General features: G+C 38.9%; 1 protein-coding gene across 2 annotated transcripts in view; it reads right to left on the reverse strand.

The window, feature by feature from the left end:
* TEX11 (testis expressed 11) overlaps nucleotides 1-20276 on the reverse strand; it is a 43548-nt gene that overhangs the window by 10853 nt on the left and 12419 nt on the right. The window contains exons 12-28 of one of the 2 annotated variants that reach the window (XM_068957579.1): nucleotides 19930-20011; nucleotides 18029-18107; nucleotides 17034-17185; nucleotides 16274-16359; nucleotides 14657-14794; nucleotides 13907-14009; nucleotides 11124-11248; nucleotides 10305-10390; nucleotides 9670-9720; nucleotides 8930-8970; nucleotides 7637-7723; nucleotides 5880-5950; nucleotides 5219-5335; nucleotides 4262-4334; nucleotides 2540-2710; nucleotides 1456-1564; nucleotides 289-409 (exon numbers count right to left, since the gene is read on the reverse strand). In XM_068957579.1, coding sequence (XP_068813680.1) covers nucleotides 289-409; nucleotides 1456-1564; nucleotides 2540-2710; nucleotides 4262-4334; nucleotides 5219-5335; nucleotides 5880-5950; nucleotides 7637-7723; nucleotides 8930-8970; nucleotides 9670-9720; nucleotides 10305-10390; nucleotides 11124-11248; nucleotides 13907-14009; nucleotides 14657-14794; nucleotides 16274-16359; nucleotides 17034-17185; nucleotides 18029-18107; nucleotides 19930-20011 — 1692 coding nt within the window. The remainder of the gene's footprint in view (nucleotides 1-288; nucleotides 410-1455; nucleotides 1565-2539; nucleotides 2711-4261; nucleotides 4335-5218; nucleotides 5336-5879; nucleotides 5951-7636; nucleotides 7724-8929; nucleotides 8971-9669; nucleotides 9721-10304; nucleotides 10391-11123; nucleotides 11249-13906; nucleotides 14010-14656; nucleotides 14795-16273; nucleotides 16360-17033; nucleotides 17186-18028; nucleotides 18108-19929; nucleotides 20012-20276) is intronic. The other variant, XM_068957580.1, reaches the window with a different exon arrangement.

The raw sequence follows: 20276 nt of genomic DNA on the forward strand, positions 1-20276 counted from the left end.
TAGATGTTCCAGCTCAAGATGTTTCTAAAACAGGCACTGAAAATTTGGCCTTCAATGTCTCCAAAAAAACGTTACAAAATCTAGAGAAATACACAGTTCTTGGAAATATCCAAGAGCCATTTATTTTGAGGTAATTCCACTGCACCGTTTAGTAAAGAACTTGTCTTAGCTGCAGCACATATAACAGCATATAATGTCAGTCTGCTAATAATTGTAATTCTCAGGAGAACGTTTTTAAATGTACTGAGGATCATTTCCCAATTGTTTTTTTTCTTCTGTTCAACTTACTGTGCTGCAGACTATGCTCAGAGCATCTTCAAAGTAGCCCCACACCTCTTGCAGGACACAGGCATCCAGGTCTGTTATTCCAGATGGCAGAGAGAGATTAACCAAACTGTGTAAGCATTTGCTGGGAATCAAAACAGAGCAAAAGAGGAAACGGATGTAATAGCATATGCACAGAGCAAACAGCTACATTTTAGTATCATTAGCACACCAGCTTGTGCCACCATGATTCCATCCTGGTCTGTCCATCTCGATGATTTCTATGCTCACATTCTTTTTGCAGAAACATACATTTTCCTAGTATCAGATCTCATTCATACAAACGATGCAAAAAGAAAGCCAAAAGCAACAATTGATTCACTATTTTCATTGCTGAGCTTTATAATAACCCAAAAGGATTGACTTACAGTATATTGTAGGGGTGCTATACACGACAGCAAGTAAAAAGAAAGATACCTATTCTAATTTCACCAAGGGACAAGTAAGTAGTTAGCATCCTGCCTGTTCGGCTGTCCTCAGAAAATCGGTAGCAAATACAATGGATTCTGAAAACAGTTTTCTCTTTCTCAGTGTAGAGGAAGAAAGGCAGTATTACTGGTAACCTCTGCTCAGCAATTACTGCATGGAACTCAGAAAGGAGAAAAAAAAAATCCATTATGGGATACAACCGAGAGAGAAGGACATGCCAGGCTGTTTTTCAGATTCCATGAGCAATAGCAGTTACAGAGTTTGTTAACCAGCAAAATAAATCACGTTATGTACTATGGCATCATAACGCTAACTTGCAACTCATAGCTTTCTTTTCAGCCTTAAATTTCTCTTCACCTCATTTTCTTTTAAACACCTAGTTCACTACTGCAGAGTAACGCCTGGAATGAACACCTTCATCAAAAAAAACAGCGAGAGGCCCTTTCTGGATCCAATTTTCTTCTTCTATAGATTTATTTATCGGAAATACAACTGCTTGGGAAAATACGCTTAGTGAAGAGATTTCAGTTACTACACTCTTAAACACCTACTAGTCAGTCATACCGTAGCGGTATATTGGTTGGCCAGCAAAAGTGGAATGTTGCACATAAACTAAAAGCCATTTTTTTCAGACTGCAGGCTTTGTTACCTGTCAACATTCCCAATCATAGGCTCATTGCAAAGCTATGTGATAATGCTAACCTAAATCTCACAGCATCAACAGCAGCCTGCTTCCTGTGAAGGTTCAGTGCACTCTCGAGAGCCTTCTTGCACAGTACAGGATACCGAGCTGGAGATTCCATCGCTAACGCTTAAAAACAAAAGAATAAAGAAGAAATGACTGGAGCCAGACTTCCATTGATCACTAAAACAACTGCAAAAAGTTGCCCGGTCCCGTGTGACAAACAACTAAAAAGAGATTTGTTCAATGCCCGGGCTAGTCACAAGCTAGTGCTTCTTTACTGCTTTCTTATTGCAAGCATCATCAATGAGGACAAGACAGACACGCAATAGATTTCATAATTAACAAGTACTCCCTCTGCTGTCTTCTTCTGTTGCAGTAACCCAAGAATAATAAGGTCAGCAGTAATGAATATTACCTCTTTTTTTTTTTTCGGTCTCCTGAAACATGAAAATCTGGGTTGAAAAATTAGGCAGGAGTGGGATTTGAGTATAGTTCTTCCAAGCACAGGTGTGTATTCCCTCAAGACAAGGGATATAAGCGTTTTTCCAGTCCTACAGAATCCCTCCCAAGGATTCGCGTGGCAGCTCTAAATTTTACACATCTCCCTTGGATTCTAGACTGTATTCTCGAGAAAGCGTGACTAGAACTTTGTAACGAAAGCATGACACAGTATAGAGAAGTGCTATTTACAAATGTCTACATTAAATTGAAACAGCATATCTATCCAGAGGCCACACCCAGAAACTCTGTGTGGGTACATGAATCAACTAGGATCATTCTCTGGCCTCTGCTAGTTTGGTGTTCGTAACATTTTATGTGAACAATCCTTTCTGGACTCATAACTTACACAGATGTCTCAGGTTCTAGAAATGGAAGGATGTCCTAAGTTCATCATCCATGTAATAAAGATGATATTTCAAAGTACAGCTCTCTGAATATTGCTGAGATCCTAAGCATCTTTGCTTCAGAACAAGATATATATGATTAGACTGATTTTATGCATGCTGCACAATACACAGTAATCCTGGATGAACAGGAAAGAGTAACACAAGCTATTTTGCACGGCTTGAAGAACCATGAAAGTACAAATGCAGTCCTTACATGCAATGATTTCCAGTGTCTTGATCTCTATTTGTGACTGTTCCCATACTGACTCCATAAAGTTGTTGAGTGTTGGATCGTTCAGTTTGGCTCTTGCTTCAAATTCATAAAGAAGCAATAATGTGTCTGTTGGGTCTTTAGCAAAATCTCCTACAGGAGAGACAGAATTGCCTGTATATAATTACTCACTTACTTAAAGCTACATGGTATGCAGGAAGGCACAAATTTTGCTTCCAACAATCAGGACAACTGTTAAGGCACTCAGATTTCATAGTACAGCAAGTGGAACTCAAACTGTCTTGGGCAGCAACCTCAAATGTCCAAAGCACAACCTAATCAACCTCTCTACTCCCAAATCTGGATTGTTTGTAATTGGCTAAATTCATGCAACCCTCCTAGACAAAGTACAGGTACTTAAAAAAGCCATTTCCAAGAACAAGTAAAAGAGAAAACAGAAGGCCACAGGCTCAAAGCGTCAATCTGTCAAAGAACTTACCATTAGCTTCAAATTCTGCTATAAGACTTGGCCCCTTTCTAGTAGAAAAGCCTTCAGGAAATACTTAAACACACTGAAAAAGCGTGGGAGAACAGCAGAATCTCTAGGAGGATGTAAACTCGATATAACTACCAAACCTTTACTGAACTGTCCTAAAGACCTCTGTTCAGTGCTAAAAAACATTCTCAGCTTCTTCCAGGGCAACAGGCTTGTCCACACGCTAGCCAAGGTGTAGTGAAGGAATGAAGGAAGGAACTGGCTGCCTTTCCACAAATCTCTGCAGTAGAGATTCCCATCTAGCAACAAAGTCCCTATACTGAGATAATCAACCCCTTAGGATTTTCAGGATAGAAACAAAAAGGGAAGAAGTCTTTCTGAGTGATCTTGTCCTTCAGTGCAGAAGGACAAAGAGAATCTCAAATCCAGGCTATGTAAAAAACCTAAAGTTCTGAAACAATAATGTTAAAGTGGAAAAAAAGAACATGAAGTAAAAGTCTTCAATAAACTTAAACACTTATGCAACTTAGAATGGAAACTCCATAGGGTCCCAAACCTATTGCTGAAAAGAAATCAAACCACAGGCCAGACAAAAATGCCTAATGAGTTTTTCTACCAATACACTACTGAAAGGGGAAGCAAGTACTCTCTCGCCCTAAGAGTCACTCAGCCTCTTAGCTGGTAGCTGAACGCACTCCAGTCTCCAGGGGTAAGTCCGATCTAAATTGGCATGCAATAGTGAAGAAACAGAGGATGGGTTTTTGCACTTCAAAACACATTACTAGGACTTCCTGTATTTTGAAATGCCTTATCCACAAAGAGGTTAGTAAAATTATTAAAACCGTATCTTGTCTTACTTCAGGGCAAGAGCAGTGTTGAGGAAAACATTTACAACATCTTTAACCTGGGTGATCCAACCGGAAACCTGGTTCCAATCTACTCTAGAGCAAAAAGCTTGGAATTTAACACATGACATTAAAAAAAGTCAACCAAACTTCATTCTTAAAAAATTGTTCCACACCTCACTCTATCTAGACAATAAGAAACCTACAATAACATGCCAAAAAAAAAAGTACAAGTGGCTTTGCCAGTTCTTAAATCATATTGCCACACATCTGCTTCAACGCTCTTCAACAGGGACAGCAATTCCATATGCCTTGTATTTTCCATGATTACAGTGACTAAGCCAGAGAGTTAAATGCTCTGAATAGACACGTTTTCTAGCTTACCTGTTAATTTCAGAACTTTCCAGATCTCCTTGCATGCCTGGAGATGTTGAAGGGCCTGAGTCAAAAGTTCCATCTATTTCAGAAAATTGAAGAAGCTATTTTTAGGTCACAGTTTTAAAAGCGAATGAAACATACATTTCAAATGACAGCAGTAGAGAGATCTCTATACTTAGCCATATAATAAATGAAGAACCAGCCTAATTAGTACATCGTTAACACCAGTTACTGCTTTGTGTTTTCTCTCTCTTTTTCAAAGACCTCCACATCTCAGACAAACCCTCTTCACGCTGCAAGTTCTGCTGTTCCAGAAAAGCATCGTTTAGGTGCCTAAGAGACATCACTTATTTTAGCTCTCAAACATAAAATAGCATCACTGAGACTGACAGACAACTAATTCTCACAGAACAAATTGCTGTGTGTTGTTCTCTACAAAAGCCATGTAAGGTTCTGCAATGATCACTGCACAGCAGACTTTTGTTCTTCCTCCATAACCGCGGTACACTTTCCATAACCTCCTTACCACAGTACATACACCAGAAAAAAAAGTGTGTATGCATTAAAAAAAAATTGTGAACTTTATCCTAACTGTATCAACAACTATTTTCAGCAACTGCATACATCCTACAGATGCAATAACTATCTGCCTGTTCAATCTGTGGTTAGCAACAGACTCCTTACATAGTAAGAGGTAGGCTAAAACTCCTTTAAGAAAGGGTTACTGCCCTGACCCCTTGCTGATACAGATCTGTTCAGAACCTGTTTACAGAAACCCATCATTTTCAGTTGTCTAAAAAGCATTAGGTGCATTGATTCTCATTAATTATGAAGGGTTCTCATCTTTTCAATAGTTTGTTCTGAGTAAAACAATCAAGATTTTAAAATCAAAAGAAGAAAATGCTACACTGAATGTGCATTTCATGCTTATGTAGAGAATCAGTTAAAAGAACAAAGCCTTACCTGTTCAGAAGCTGTTACTTGCTGTCTCCCCATTTCCAGATCAATTGCAGCTGCCATTAACAGGCATGTCTTCTGAGCAATCAGAACAGCTTTGTCAGAAGGACAAAACTGGGACAACTGAAACCAAAAATAGAAACACGTAATGAGAACTCTATCTATACAAAACAATATTGCTCCTAAATGGATGGTGGCTGAGTCTCATACATGACATTTTTAATAATCAGTCATAAAGAGTACGTGTTCATATTGCACAACACTGCTTGTATAATTAAACAAAACGACTGCTTAAATATAAAGGGTATGGAGTGCTGGAGTCCATTCTCTACAAACACATACAAAGAGCACAGGGCAGGTAGGTTCTGTATGGAGATTAGGACGCAAGTACGTCTCTGCGTAACGTGTTCATACTAATGATACAGTTCCCAAACTTCAGAACCAGTTTATTTTTGAAAGTTCCCGTTTAAAGGGCGTCTTTAAGCAACAAAGTACGACAATAATGCCTAAATTTTGTATTACGAGCCAATTTCCTTCCGACAAGCGTTCCATGTTTCAGACCATGCAAGCACGTCTCGAGATATCTGACACGTGGACGCAACTTCTAACAAAACTACATGGATGACAGTATTCCTCGATCAAAGATACTATTAGTGAGAGCACATACCTTGAAAGACAGTACAAAGAAATCTCTCATCTTTTCAGGACAATTCTGGAATTGTACAGCCAAGTTCCAAGCTGACAAAAACATTAAAACAGGAGCCTAGAATCTTCAATACGTTATGGGCTATGCCCATAACAATCTAGTAACAGGCGGTTCACGTTCTACGATTCAATTTCTTAAATGAAGCATCATCACCAGCTCATTTAACAACAGCAAGAAATACCATTATCAGTGATTCGTTAGATTAAACACAGATTATTCATGCTTTCAAATCCTCTGTTTTAATACTTTCATCAAAATCAAGTATCCATTCTACCACATACCCTCCCCACAAGAGCAAGCATGGAAAGTAACACTTTATTATGCTGTTAAAAAAGATCAGAATCTGGATAAAAACGTTGAATAATATTCCCAATCCAAAGCAAAGCAAACAAAATTGAAACATTCTCCATTTTACCCCCGCAGGGTCATAGGGAGGAGAAATAGAAATATAGTGCTTATTAGTGTATGAATCAGATGTAGCCATCTAAAGACAATTATATGATTTTTATGGATGAGAATCTGACCTTAACTAAATGTTTAGATTCTACAGTGACTTTGCAGATTCTAACTTGCGTAGTAATTTCTTCCCAGGGACACGTTTTTGTGGTCTTTCTAAATTGCTTATTCTGTGAGCCAGAACGTTGCTTTGGAATGAGTCCAGTCACCACAGATCAGTTCCATTCACACTCGTGTTTACTATTGTTGACCTCTGCTGCTTCTCTCCCTCGTTTGCTACTCTTTTTTGGAGCGTTGCCACATTGTGAGGACGTATGCATAAGCTTATCGTGACAGGTGTCTTATGTTATTGATTTCAACTATTTTCTCTCCTCTGTGTTCTAGGTAAAACACAAATCTGAAAAATGATTTAAATCCATTACCCTATGCTTGTATTCTTATTCGTAGACAACAAATGCACTGATGCCCTTACCAAAATGGTGTAACAAAGACCGCTAAATGAGGATCCAGAGACACATTATGCATCACGTGTCTGAAAACTCCACAGGAGCTACATATCCTGCTGAAAAACATTATCTGTGGTAACGTTTTTGGTTTAGATTTCATATGCACAGACCAAGGTAAACTCCAGGACTGCTGATTTAATGGAGTGATCAGACGGTCTATGTGGGTGGCAGAGTTAAGCTCATCCTGCACCACGATCGTACCATGCACCAATCTTACTGGCACATTCATGTGAATTTATAGTTTTCATTTCGTCCACATGAGAACATGCATACTCAGTATGGGGCACTGAGTATTACTCTTAGCAGTAACTTCTTCAGAGACTGAAGAAAACCAATATCCCTTCTATTTGCCTGATCTTAATTGTTGATCCTGTATCAGAGAGTCTTGTTTGCAAAGAGCTAAGAGAAAAGAGCTAAGAGAGTAAGAGAAAACGAGGAACTGTTCAAAGTTCTATCATGGGCACACATAACAATTCCTGTGGTGAAGTGAATAAGGTACTAGCTAACCCATCAGTCGTATGGACCTTGTGAGACTATTTGTCTTGGTAACTGACTTAAGGCATCAGGCACACACGATAGTTTCAGAAGACAGAAAATACAGCAGGAGAATTTTAGGATGAGTTAAGGCAGGGGCTGCCAAAGGTGTCAAGTTTTATAAACCTACTTTACCTTTAACATGCTTTTTTTCTTCCTTATTAACATCTGGCTGAGTGGAGGTGGAGGTGATTTAGTTTAGATTTTGAGAATGAAACCTACCAACTTTTCTAAACCAGTGAGCTTCAAGAATCCTTCTGTCCCCCGTCAGATTCTCTTCTGTGAGAGGCTCAGCAAGTCTCTTGTGAGCTGCAGAAGATGTGTTGTTCAATACATAAATAGCCTTTTCTGAGCAGAATAAAAGCATTTCCAAGTCTAACAACTACACTACAAAACATAGTTTCCCAAAACTCCCATATAATTCCTGATGAAGAGTTCTTCTTACAAATAGCATTTATTGTAAGAGATGTAAGGCTGACAACAAGTATTGCTCCTTCAAAAAAAAGTTTATTGACACTGAAGCCTAATGTAGACAAGTTTTACTTTATTAGCACAAAAGTCATTTTAAAAAATACAATAACTGTTTTAAGGCCTTTCTTCAAAGAACCTTTATTTCGTTTAGTTCGGTTCTCCATTGTTTTCTCCCAGTCACAGCCAGAACGGCTAGAGTAGCAAAAAGTCCTAAAATGTCATTAACTTTGTTGTCCAATAAAGGAGGACAGAAGGGAAAAGATTTAGTGAGAATGAATACTTCCTCAGATGGAGGAAAGTCCTCTGGAAAACTCCTGCAGCTTTTCCAGTGCAAGCAAGATTCTTTTTCAAAGGACAGTATAACTAAAAGTGGCAACCAATTCTGACAAGCCTCTCCTGTCTTTCAGCAATTTGCAATTTTTCCTTGCAATTTTCTAAGAAGTCCAGGACAAAAAAAAATGACATTCATTTAATTTAAGAAATCCTCCCTTTTAACCAGCTAGAGCAGCAAAGACCACAGTACTTGGCATTTAACTAATGCCAATATAAATTCACTCTGCTAATTCAGAGTACAAAACCAAACTTCTTCCTTTTGTAGTAGCTCTGCTTCTAAAGATACTAACGTTGTCCTTGCAATGCAGTCAGAGCATGCGACTGTCACTTGAGGCCACCCAGACTGCGGCTTGTACGTAAATACCTGTTGTTTGCATATGTCGCCTTATGAAAGGACTGACTTTTCTCTCCTAAAGGGAAACTGTCTAGAAGAGCCTTTTGTCTGATGGAAGCTGCTAAGTACAGGCTCTACTAGAAATGTTTCTCCAACACAAGTCTGCAGCAAAAACCTGTAGCACTGAGGTCCAGCTTCACAACACTGCCTGCTCTCCAAGCCTAACTTGGCTCTTAACTTCTGCTGACTTCAGTGAAAAGTTGAGAACCTAGACTGAAATAAGGACCCTAAACACTTAGTTGGAACGGACCTAATCACATCACAAAACGTTCACAAATGAAAAAACTACAGAAAATGTAAACAAAAAAAAACCATACCCAAGGTCAAGTAAGTCAGCATTGAGTCGATATCTTTATCTCTGAAATAGAGGGAAAGTAAAAGTTTTAGAAAATGTTTCACTTATTTTCTTATGACAAAATACATTATTTATGATGGAACAAAGCAGCTGTGTAACTATGGATACAATCATTCACAAACTTTTAGTCATTAGAAACTTCCAGCATTTGAAGTTGTAGAAGGAGTAGTGAAGACTTGCGATAAGTTTTACTGATCTACAGTAGTGAAATCACGGTAGAAGTGCAGAAGGAGATTTTCCCAGTCGTCGGAGCTGCAGATTAAACTTCGAAGTTCACTGACATTACCCTGTTTTCTTGTCAGTCAAAATCCAACAGTACAGTTCTCCTCCCAGGCCAGCATCCTATTAAGTGGCTAGTCTTCAGCAAGGAAGATCTCACTCAGAACCTCTGAAAGATATCTCATCCTACTGTTAACATTCAAGTTCTTTCACTCACGTTCCCCATCAAAAATACCTGACAGTCTCAGGCATTAATGAAAGAGGAAGAAAAAGAGCAAGGATGTAAAGAAAAGCTTATGCAAGGGGAAGAGATGGTCCGATGCGATGCCATTAGGTCAAGCCAGAAAGTGATCTGGGTGGATCTTTAACTAGCACAAAAGCTAATCTCATGATTACTCTGTAAGAAAGTAAGCCCTGTATATATATCATACTATGCGTGCAACCTATCCGTCATTAAGAAAATACTTTTGCAAATGGACTCACCTCTCTTCGCTTTCTGCCATGACTTTTGACAACGTCAGACGAACCAAACACCTAAATATGAGAGAAATAAACAATGATGAGACTAGAAAAGAATTTTCCAGGAAAAAGCCCACTTTTCCTTCTTATGCTATCAGTCTATATAGCTCACAGGATTCAGAAGTGTCACACTGAGAATAAGATTATTCTATTTCCCACCCTTTTGCCTTATTCAGTCCATCTCATTCTGTCTCTCAAGTAAATAGTAAGTAAATAAATGTACTTTGAGAAAAACTTTAAGGAAATATCAGAAGGAATATATTTGTTTCATAATATTTGTTTTCCTAATAGATACTGCTTGATCAGAGGATACAAATGAACTGGTATTTCTACCAGATACACTGTCGCAGTCTCATTAGGGTCATCGTTGGTCATCCGTTCACATCACAATATAATCATAAAATTCAGAGCTACACATACTACCTTCTTGGGAGAAAACTAAAACATGCAGATGCTAGAGTTCAGGACTGAGGCACACAAGCAGCACCAAAAAGACTATTAACTAATCTTTCATCTACTCTGTTCTTCACCTACTTCAACACCATAAATTCTTTTTAAAAAAAGTCAGAAAAAGTTCTCTTTCCTTTTAAGTATCTTACTTTAAAGCTGCAAATACTTGCTGGCAATCTTGTGAACGCTCAGATAAGTACTCCAGAGCTTTGATAGCCACAACTTGTTGTTCATTCTGAAAACAAATTAAAACAAATTAAACCATGCTACCTCAGTTTCCACCTTCACCAAAGAAATAAAGCACTTTGTGAAGGTCTGCACAGTCTATCAGCAGGAAAGACCAAAGGACTCTGCACAGAAAATGGTCTCAGAGCCAATAAAAAGAAAAAAAAAATACTGAGAAGTCATATGATTCCACAAACAAAGAGCCTATGGGAAGAACGGGACCACTGCAGCTTGGAGAGGGTTTCGTGCTTTACAATGCTGTGAAAAAGCCCTAAAAGGCAAACAAAAGCCTCTTCTACTTATGCCAATGTAATTAGCCAGTTCAAGCATCACTCAGTCACCACCCGCAGGCAAACAGGCGGGACAACTGACTTTGCAGTCTTTCGTTATTGTACATTCTGTAGACAGGTTCCCTTAGCACCTCAAAAAATCAAACCTCAGAAGCTGAAAAGAAATGTAACATTTTGCTGGGGAGAACCTTATGGAAATATGCCATACCATTTCCAGCTACCCATATTTACAACTTAGAAACCTTTATTTTCCTGAACAAATCTTAAAAAGACAAAATTTCTTTTCATGTGAAACCACTTTCTACTTTGTTTTACACATCAGTTCGGCTATGTATAGTAAGACTTTGGTCCCTGAAGCTTGAAATACTTAGAAATACATGAAATACCTAGAAATACTAAAAGTAGGACAGCTGTCCTACTTATATTAATAAAGCAAAACAAAGACAATGTTACCTCTAAAGCAATTTGGGCAGCTAAACTCAGGAGGTTAGTGCCTGTATTTCCATCCACTAAGACCTTGTCTTCACGTTGAGATGGCTTTTCTGCTAGCTTCCCCATTGCAATAACTGCTTCCACAGCTGAAACAGACATAGGGAAAAATTAGTGAAAATTTTCATAGAAGTAATTGAAGAGGGAAAGTTATACTGTCTTAACAAGGCTTTAGAAATGTCTTATGAAAGGCTACAATCCTTTCTTTGTTTTGTCTTCTTTTTTCATATTAAAAAATCCGGACCATGCCAGCACTTCTCCACAATTAAGAATTTCTTTACTAGAGAGGTGCCAAAAAGGCTTTCCAAGCCACTCATCTACGGAAACGAGGATGTCAAACAAATGAAACTTTATCTCACATCCTTAACTTTGTTCTGCTAAATATCTGCTTGTCACAGAAGACCGAGGACTTTCTCTAATACATGGTCTGGACATAATTCCAAGCTGCCGCATCTTGGCTCATGCTAGGGGGCTGCTGCTTTTGCGTTCACACTGTGCTGTGGTTCCTGCTCTAGATTATGTGAACAAATTACACTGTCATTAAAAAGATGTATAGACAATAATTAACCGGCACAGAATTCATTGGAAAATGTTCTATTTATAAGCCCAGCATGTTACTCTGTATTCTAAATAAGTACAGACTATTTTCTCCAATTTTCGTTATTTGAGCAAAGAGTCTCATTAAAATATGAAAAGGCAGAACTCATTAGAAAGCGTCTACAGAGACTTGTCATTCTGTAATTTGCCTCAGTAATTCATTTATTTTCTGGTAACCTGTCTCACAAATTCATGTATTTTCTGGTAACTTCAGGCTCTGCTTGACCAGAAAAATTAAGAGCAGCAATAACGGTTCAGTTAAGGCCCATCCTAGCTCAGTACTCTGTTTCAACAACATATGCTTTCAAAAGAATATCAGAAACAATAAAGTATAAAATCATTCTCACCCTGGAATGCTACTCTAGCTTCTTCCAACTAGAAGATTAGAGACTTCCTAGCCAGAGGCTCCATCCAGAAAATATCCAGCTGGGGCAATGAACTCCACAATTTATATGCTGTATGCAAAAAGAATCCTCCTTTGACTGTTTTAAACCTAGAGTCTGACAGTTTTCATAATTGTCCTTTGAATACTATGTTTCTCTGTGTTATGAAAAACAGTAGCTAAACACTCTCTAGTCACCTTCTCCACAACAGTCATGATCTTACAGACCCTTCCTCTATCTTCTCCCCATTATGTCTCTGCCAAGATGAACAGTGCAAATCTGCTTTGCAGTTACGCTCCGCGTTCAAGACTAATCTTTGCAGAAACAGGACATGCAAAAATGCATGCAGCTGAACTGTGAATTACATAATGGCCTAGAAACGTTCCTCTTCTGCTTTCCATTTATTTCCTATTAATTCTAATATTCTCCTTGCTATTTAGGATCACAGATAATTGAAGCCTGGGAAAGTGCTCAGGAGGATATCATATGCTTGCCCTATTTTTACAGTCTTCCCTAGATCCACTCACAGCTACTGCCAAAACAAGGATACTGGGCTAGACGGTCTTTTGGTTTGACCTAGTTCATCTGCTCTCACTCTTATGCTCCTAGCTGCTTTTGAGAAGCGAGCTGACGTTTTCAGATAATTAGTTACAGTAAGTACGAGATTTCTTTCTTCGGGACTATTTTCTAACCGCATGGTCTGGCCCACGCCATCGAAATTAGCGTGGTTTGACAGGGCTGGGCCCTGATAAATCCATGCCTCTTATTCATCCCCTTGCTATCTTATGAGTGCTTACAAATGTTGATTATTCCAGAATTTTCCTAAGAAAGCAAGTAAAGCTGGCTGGTCTTTAATTCCAAACGTCCTACTTTTCTCTCTTCTTAAAGACGCGCTATGTTTGCCCCTTTTCCACTTCCCCATGAATCCAAGATCCATGCAGACGTTATATACAACTTGTAGAGAAGATGGCTGGTTTTGTTTCGTTTTAATGAGAACACAAACACATATGCAAGGCTAATAGTGCCTGTATCAGTTGAAAAAATACACTGGCCCGATTCTAACTGCTGCAGAGGAAAGAAGAGAAGTTGGGATGTTAGGGGGAAACTGAGCTCAGTTTAGCGGTCTTAAATTTAAGCTGATAGAAAATGATGGAGAAGGAGATGCCCCAAAGCAAGATGTTAAACTGGAAACAGAAGCAAAGATATAGAGGAAGATTTGTGCTTTACGGAACAAAGATAACAGTATCGAGAGTTGATTACACTATTTAGAATACAAGACGGGCGAAAAAAGGGAACACAGGGAGAGCCCGATATTAAATCTCATTTGACAAGTAAAAGAGGGGGGCATTTACAAAATTTTGGAAGAACGAGCACCGAAATAAGAAGATAACGGGAGCTCAGGATCGATAAGATTCTAAGGAGAAAAAGATAACCAACAGAGTCAGAAGTAAGAAAGATATAAGGTAAACAGAAATATAGCTCAGACTACACGTTTTATCAAAAAGAAACGGTCGGAACACTAAGAGTAATTTCACAGAATAAGGGAGAAAGAGACCTAATTTGAAAAAGGCCTGGGACAGAGTCAGAAGATAGAAGTCAAGGGGATGAAAATAGACGCTAACTTTAAAAAAACTCAGAAAAGAAAGCAAGCATGAAATTGGAAGATAACATGAGAAGCAGGCTAAAATAAGAGCTACTATTTCTAAAAGCCAAAAGAAATAACAAATTAATCATATTGAGACAGATTATGCTTATCATTGCTTCTACCTTTGTCAGTATTATTCTCCAGCACTGCAATCTTATAGACACTGAATTGAGTAAAAATGCTGTTTGGATCACACCTCTCTGCTTCTTTCACTGCCTCTTTAGCCTATTATCAGAAAAGATTAAAACAATTTAGTCCAATGAACATTTTGCCATCTAGAAATCAGTAATAAATGCTGCAGGAGAAGAGAGCTATACAGATATACAAAATTTTAATGACTACGTTATTGATACTTATATAATTCCTCAAGAAGCTTGGTTTGGCAACATCCTCCCTGGAATGAAAATAAAAGTGACCAGAGCAGGAGATGGCACCAAAGGCTGACGGTGACACAGCTGATTCCTCAAAAGCGGAGCTACAGAATCAGAACACAAGAGAAGCCCTGAAGGTGTTGAGAAATTCAACTCCCCTTCTATTATTTTTAAGTGTGAAATAGAACACCCTCAAACCAGAGGGCCTAGATAGGGAAAGCAGACGCGCTTCTTCACAGCAGAGGTAAGGGCTAATAAGCTGCTGTGGGAAATCCTAGTGGTCAAACTCTTTTCCTGCTAGGGCTCATCTTTCTTAGCAAAGAAGAGGGCTCCTAACCTGAGAAGAAATCTGATATACAGGCATGGTAATAAGACTTGTGGATGGTTCCCCCCACTAGAATAATAGATTATACAAGAGATCTCATGGTAAACCACATCCCAATGACATAGCCATAAAAACAACAGCAATGCAAAAAAAAAAATATATATATATATATATACTTTGTCAAGCTGTTTCAGATGAAGATAACAAGAAGCCATGTTCCTCTGCAGTTTCGCCAAGTTCTGATCTATCTGCCCAGGTGTGTAGAAGCTGACGGAGTAGTTGTACCACTGAAGAGCTTCAGAATAGCTTTTTGCCTAAGGAAAAAAAAAAAACACTTTTATTTGGGAGACCAAACTGCCCATGTTCTCTTAAATTAAACAAAACAATCATAGGAAATTACATATTTAGACAGTCAAGTATATTCTGGTGTAACCTGTGCCCCAAAACAGCAATCACTGATGCTACAATGCAGGTATATTCATTTGGAGAACTGATGCTTTCCCTGTTCCTACTCTTCCCTTATTTTTACAGCCAGTATCAAAAAGAGGACACCGGGCTACCTGCATCTTTCGTGTGACCCAAAAGGATACTCTTATGACTAAATACAAAACAGAAATATTATTTAAAAAAAGATTCTCTCCACGGGTTCCTATGAGCCCTTGCACCATAAAAAAAGGGCACCAGAAGCTGGAGTCTACCAGCCTTCAAGAACGTGGCATCATTTGGTGCCCAGATCAGCACCAAAAATCAGTATCACTGATACGAGTCTGCATTACAGACACAAAATACGAAGGTGGCTCAAACAATATCCCCTGGTCCCTTGATGCACAAATGGAGACATTATCAGTTGTATGCCACTCTAAGTGACAAATTCACTGCCAAGACACTATGTGGATGATAGCAGGGTATCATCATATGGGAGTCTGCGAGATTCAGCGCAAGGCATGAAAGAGAAAGTGTGAATCTTTTGTAGATCTTCTTTTCTGACTTACTGCCATGGTCCTCCCATACATCACAAAGCAGAACATATTAGAGGAAGCCTTTGGTGTGGGACTCACAGCTGAAAAGTGAACTCACATGGATCACAGTAATAAAGAAAGAGGAAGAATTCAGTTGAAAAGGAGCAGGAAAGAAGCTGTGTCATTAGCAAAGTTCTGACTATAATGCACTCCGCCTTGACTACGCAGAAGAGAGGTAATAAAATGGCATAACGTGTTTATTCGAGAATGGAGCAAATGAGAGAAGTACAAGACTGATGCATGAGCTCATTTTCTCCAAATACTTCAAGAATAAAAAGGTGTCTGGTTTTGGGTAATAGGAAGAGAACCCACTGTATGAAAGATATGTGAACTGAAACATAACGTAAGCATCCAAAGCTACTTTATACAGGCTAAACAAAAAAGTAATATATACAAGATAACCCTTCACGCTCCATAAAGCAACAGCTAGCCAACAGAGGGTAGGAAGCGTGCCTCTAAAGACTAAAATAAACAGTTCAATGTAAGGTATATTTTAATTTTTGCGCATCCTTCCCAGGACAGAACCAGAACGACGGACTACGCGGGCCCCTTGGCTGATCCATTCTGGCCGTAACAGCACATCCACGTACAAACCTGAGACGAAATCACATGAAGCTTGCTGCTGTTAATGGAAAGAGAACTTAGTTCCAACTGGAACAGGAATCCTAGTCGTAACTTACCCTCTAACCAAAAACAGACATATCAAAACACTCAGGAAAAGTAGTTCTTCATTTTCACTAATACAGACAAAAACAACACCACTTGGTCTCAAACCTCATAATTTTTGGCAGCTCTGTCCCATAAAACGATGTGCAGCTGGTTCAAGGTTTCAGGCAACAGCTGTTTCCCAGTATAATGACCTGAAAAGATACTGCAAATCAGCACTTTACAAGAATTTTAAGCAGCACAGCGGGAAGCACCTTAGAACTGTCTGAGAAAGACTGGTCCATGGCCAAGAAATACTGACACAGCAATAGCTTCAGTTAGGATCTAGTGTTTCATATCCTGCTTCTGAAAAGGAAAAGTAGCGAGCAAAAGGACAAATATTTTCCTACTTGAACGGTGACAGGAAGCCTCTTCAACCTACAGTCAGATGCTAAGTAAAACAGTCTGATTTACAGCAGTTCTGCAGTTAGAAAATACTACAGTGCAAAAGACATTAAAAAAGGACCTGTAATTCAGCTGCTCAAACAAGGATATGCAGTCTGTTTTAATACTGACAAATTAAAACACACTGGCCTGGATGGACAAAGTATTAACATTACACAGAACTTCCAGTAAATATTTTAATCCCACACACACATCGGTCTCACACACAGGCTACACTAAGGAGGAGGAACTGGGCTAGCGAGAGAATTCAGCCCTGAGCTTTATCATGATTGCCGCTCATTACAGAAGATCAGAGTCACCACGCAACAGAAACAGAAGGAAAAAGAGACGCAAATAAAAAGAATGAGACTACAGAAAGAAAGAAAAACGTAATTAAAGACTTAAGCCAACTAAATGCAGCTTTCAGCAAAAGATGGGTACAGACCTATAATAATTTCTTCAATCTTCTGCTTGGCAAGCAGCTCCCTCTTCTTCTGCAACAGGAACTCAATGTGGAGCAGGGTGATTTTTCCAAGGTCAGGTGAAGATTCAAATCGTTCAGCAACAGATTTTAGAAAATCAAAACCAACTGATTCCCTGTTCAATAGATACATTTTTAAGAGGCTGCACAGAAAGAGCTGCCAATTTTCAATTCTAAAGACTAATGAATTCACACCATACAGCATGTTTCTCATTAGTGCTACTGGCACACAATCCTGTTAAAACAAATTCAAGGTATGAGTTTACAGCAGGTCATCTATTGAGTAGTAACTTCTTGTGAGCACATGCTGGTTCCACAGTATTCACAAGAGAGCTTACTCCTCAACATGAAAGAAAAAGAATTTACAGCAAGGTAAAAGGGTATACGTTGGCAATCACGATGGAGTACCCAACTGGGTGAAATTTCATGCCTTACTTTGTAGTAGCTTGTTCTTCCCGCTAGTGTTTTTCACCAGAATGATTCTAGGACTCCAAATTACTAATCCTCAGAATGAAAGAATCAGAGTGATGACCTGGTTCATCACTCTGCCATGTCTAGGACTGTGGATGAACCCTGTTACTGGAACCCTGCTCTGCCTGCTGTGTTCAGATGCTGTGGGACTGTGTCCCTTTTGGTGAGGTGTTGCAATCACACTAGGCTCCTGGCTCAGATTCCCTCATGGAGCAGCCTTGCGCTTGCTGCTCCCTGACAAGACTATTAAATTCTTTGCACGTTACAGATTGTTCCTCATGATTTGTAGTATTTAGTAGTTCTGCTCCTTTTTTTTTTTTTTATGTCAAATTGGGTGGTAGTAGTCACCTTAGTTTGGAGACCCTCGGTAATACTGTTTCTTTCACTTAGGTCACTTGAGTATTATCTTGCTTTTATTTAAAACGTACACACGCACATGATGGAAAGCTCAAATACTGTGTTCACTCCACTTAGCAATGCTTTCATACCTTCCATTTCCCAGCAGCAGTTTGGCAGTACTCAAGCAAAAGTCTAAAGACACCTCGTGGTGCAGGAATTCTGCAACAGCTAGACAGAACACAAAGCAGTCAGAATTATTCAGTCTCCTTAAGAGCTTAACTGCTTACTTTTCGGCCTTACAGCTTCTTTGGAAGGAAAAAGAATATAATAATTCTAACACCAAAGAAGAGTAAAACACGTTCATTGCGTTTGGACTTTCCTTTCTTCCCTTCACAATGAATTTAGTCCTATAGAAAGCTGACAGCTCATAGCCCTGGAATCACAGTCCTCTGTCTCTTTAAAACAGGAATAGAATAGGCATTAATAGCACAAACTTTTGCCTCAAGCTTCTCTCTAACAATAGATCTCATCCTTATCTAGGAACCATTCAAATGACTGAGAAGAGTGCTTAGGCTGTGTGGTTTGCATCACACTGCAATTGGAATTATTTAAACCCAGTGTCTTTAGCATCAGTAGTCTCAGATAAACTGCAAAATGCTTGTTAAATTGCCTGGAAGATATCAGCTTTGGATCACTCAGCTAAAGTTTGAAAATTGTTAAATTGCTGCATGGTTTAATGGCAAGACGCAACCATTTGTAGCTTGGAAGAGATGAGGGAAGGAACACACAGAGACACGACTGTAACAGTTGTCAAAGGGAGAATTTCTATGGCATCTGTGCACTTCTAAGAAGTTCTAAATGTGTAATGGAAGGTTTTAGTCAAATGCCCAAAACTTAGCAGGAACCTTCATGCAAAAGAAAGAGAAGTTGAGGTGCACGGACACCACAGTCTCTTTTCTGCCAGCCATCTAAGAGAAGACAGACATCCAGCTTAGGTAACTGTAACTGGTCCAAAAAAAACTGTTTGGTGCTTGTACAACTACTTGTTAACTTGAAAAACGGACTGGTCTCTTATTTTTACAAAATATAATCAGAGAGTGTTTTGATGGGCAACACTATGACAGAACAATTCAGACTGCAAAAAAGAAGCCAACTATCACAATGATAAGTTTTGAATAACTGTCCACTTGAAAAGCTGGCTGAGATTCCGCAGCAGCCATCTGAAGTGGAGTTTCCATTCCTGCCAGTCTGGCAGCATTCAAATCATCCAGCTCTGTATAAGAAGTTCCTTACCTCATCATACATTAATGTCTCAGAGCAATCATCATATACCTTACGCTTTCCAACCAAAAAGACCAGAAAGCCCCTCTCCTTAAGATTTCGCCGTATATGGAAACAAAATTTGTCTGAGACGCTACTCTTTCTATTCTAAAATCCCTCCCAAAAACTTTCTTCTTCTGTCATGCCAGCAGAAAAATCAGTTCACTTCAAATGACAAGTATAAGAAATAAGGAATACAAACCAAATAAAACACAGGATAATCCTAAAACGTTAATCAACACTTGACCTCTCTTGCCCAGAATCTGCACCATCACACACACAGAACAGCAGTTTTTCACAAGCCCTTCTATATGCTGAGTGGATAAGAGACAATCCACCTCCAAACTCTTTACGTAATCCTAGGCCTATGTCTAAAGTCAGCCATATTTTTCATGTGCTGTATTTTCACTGTCTTCATTCTAACAGGGTTCAGGGTCTTCCTCGCTCCCTATTTCCAGAAAGCACATTTCAATCCTCATGAACAGCAACAAAATAAATGTGTGTTTAATTCAAATTTACATCAGCCCCTGCATAACTCTTGACTTAACATTGACTACTATGGCCCACACTCCAAAACCAGGAGTGTGACATTTAGCTAATGAAGATTCCTCTAAAATACAGAAGAAAGGACTTTTTTTTTCTTTTTTTTTTTAATCCATAACTCAGGCTGTCTCCTTGGATAGGGAACAGTATGACCTTACTACGAAACCTATATAGAACTGTGTGATACCTGCGTTGACGTCTTCATCTGACGCTCCACTTTTAAGAAGAATTTTAACTTTCAAAAAACACCCTGCTGGATGCAAACTCTCCTGCACAGTGAAAAACAATACATTACTTAGACAGCTGTTTGTAGAATCCAGATCTTGCGAGAGTCCAGCATATTCATAACATTACAAAAATCAGGAAATTATATGCACTCCCTTGCATGTTTCAGTTCCATTTTAATGACTGAAGCTTAATAGATAAGAAACTAGTAACGTTTTCTTCTTAGATAAAATGTACATACTTATTACTTATTTTTATGAAGCCAAAAGACTCTGAGGACAATGTAAGCAAGAGACACATGATTCTCAT

The sequence above is a fragment of the Struthio camelus genome, chromosome 11 (genome assembly GCF_040807025.1).
Source record: "Struthio camelus isolate bStrCam1 chromosome 11, bStrCam1.hap1, whole genome shotgun sequence".
NCBI classification, from domain to species: Eukaryota; Metazoa; Chordata; class Aves; order Struthioniformes; family Struthionidae; genus Struthio; species Struthio camelus.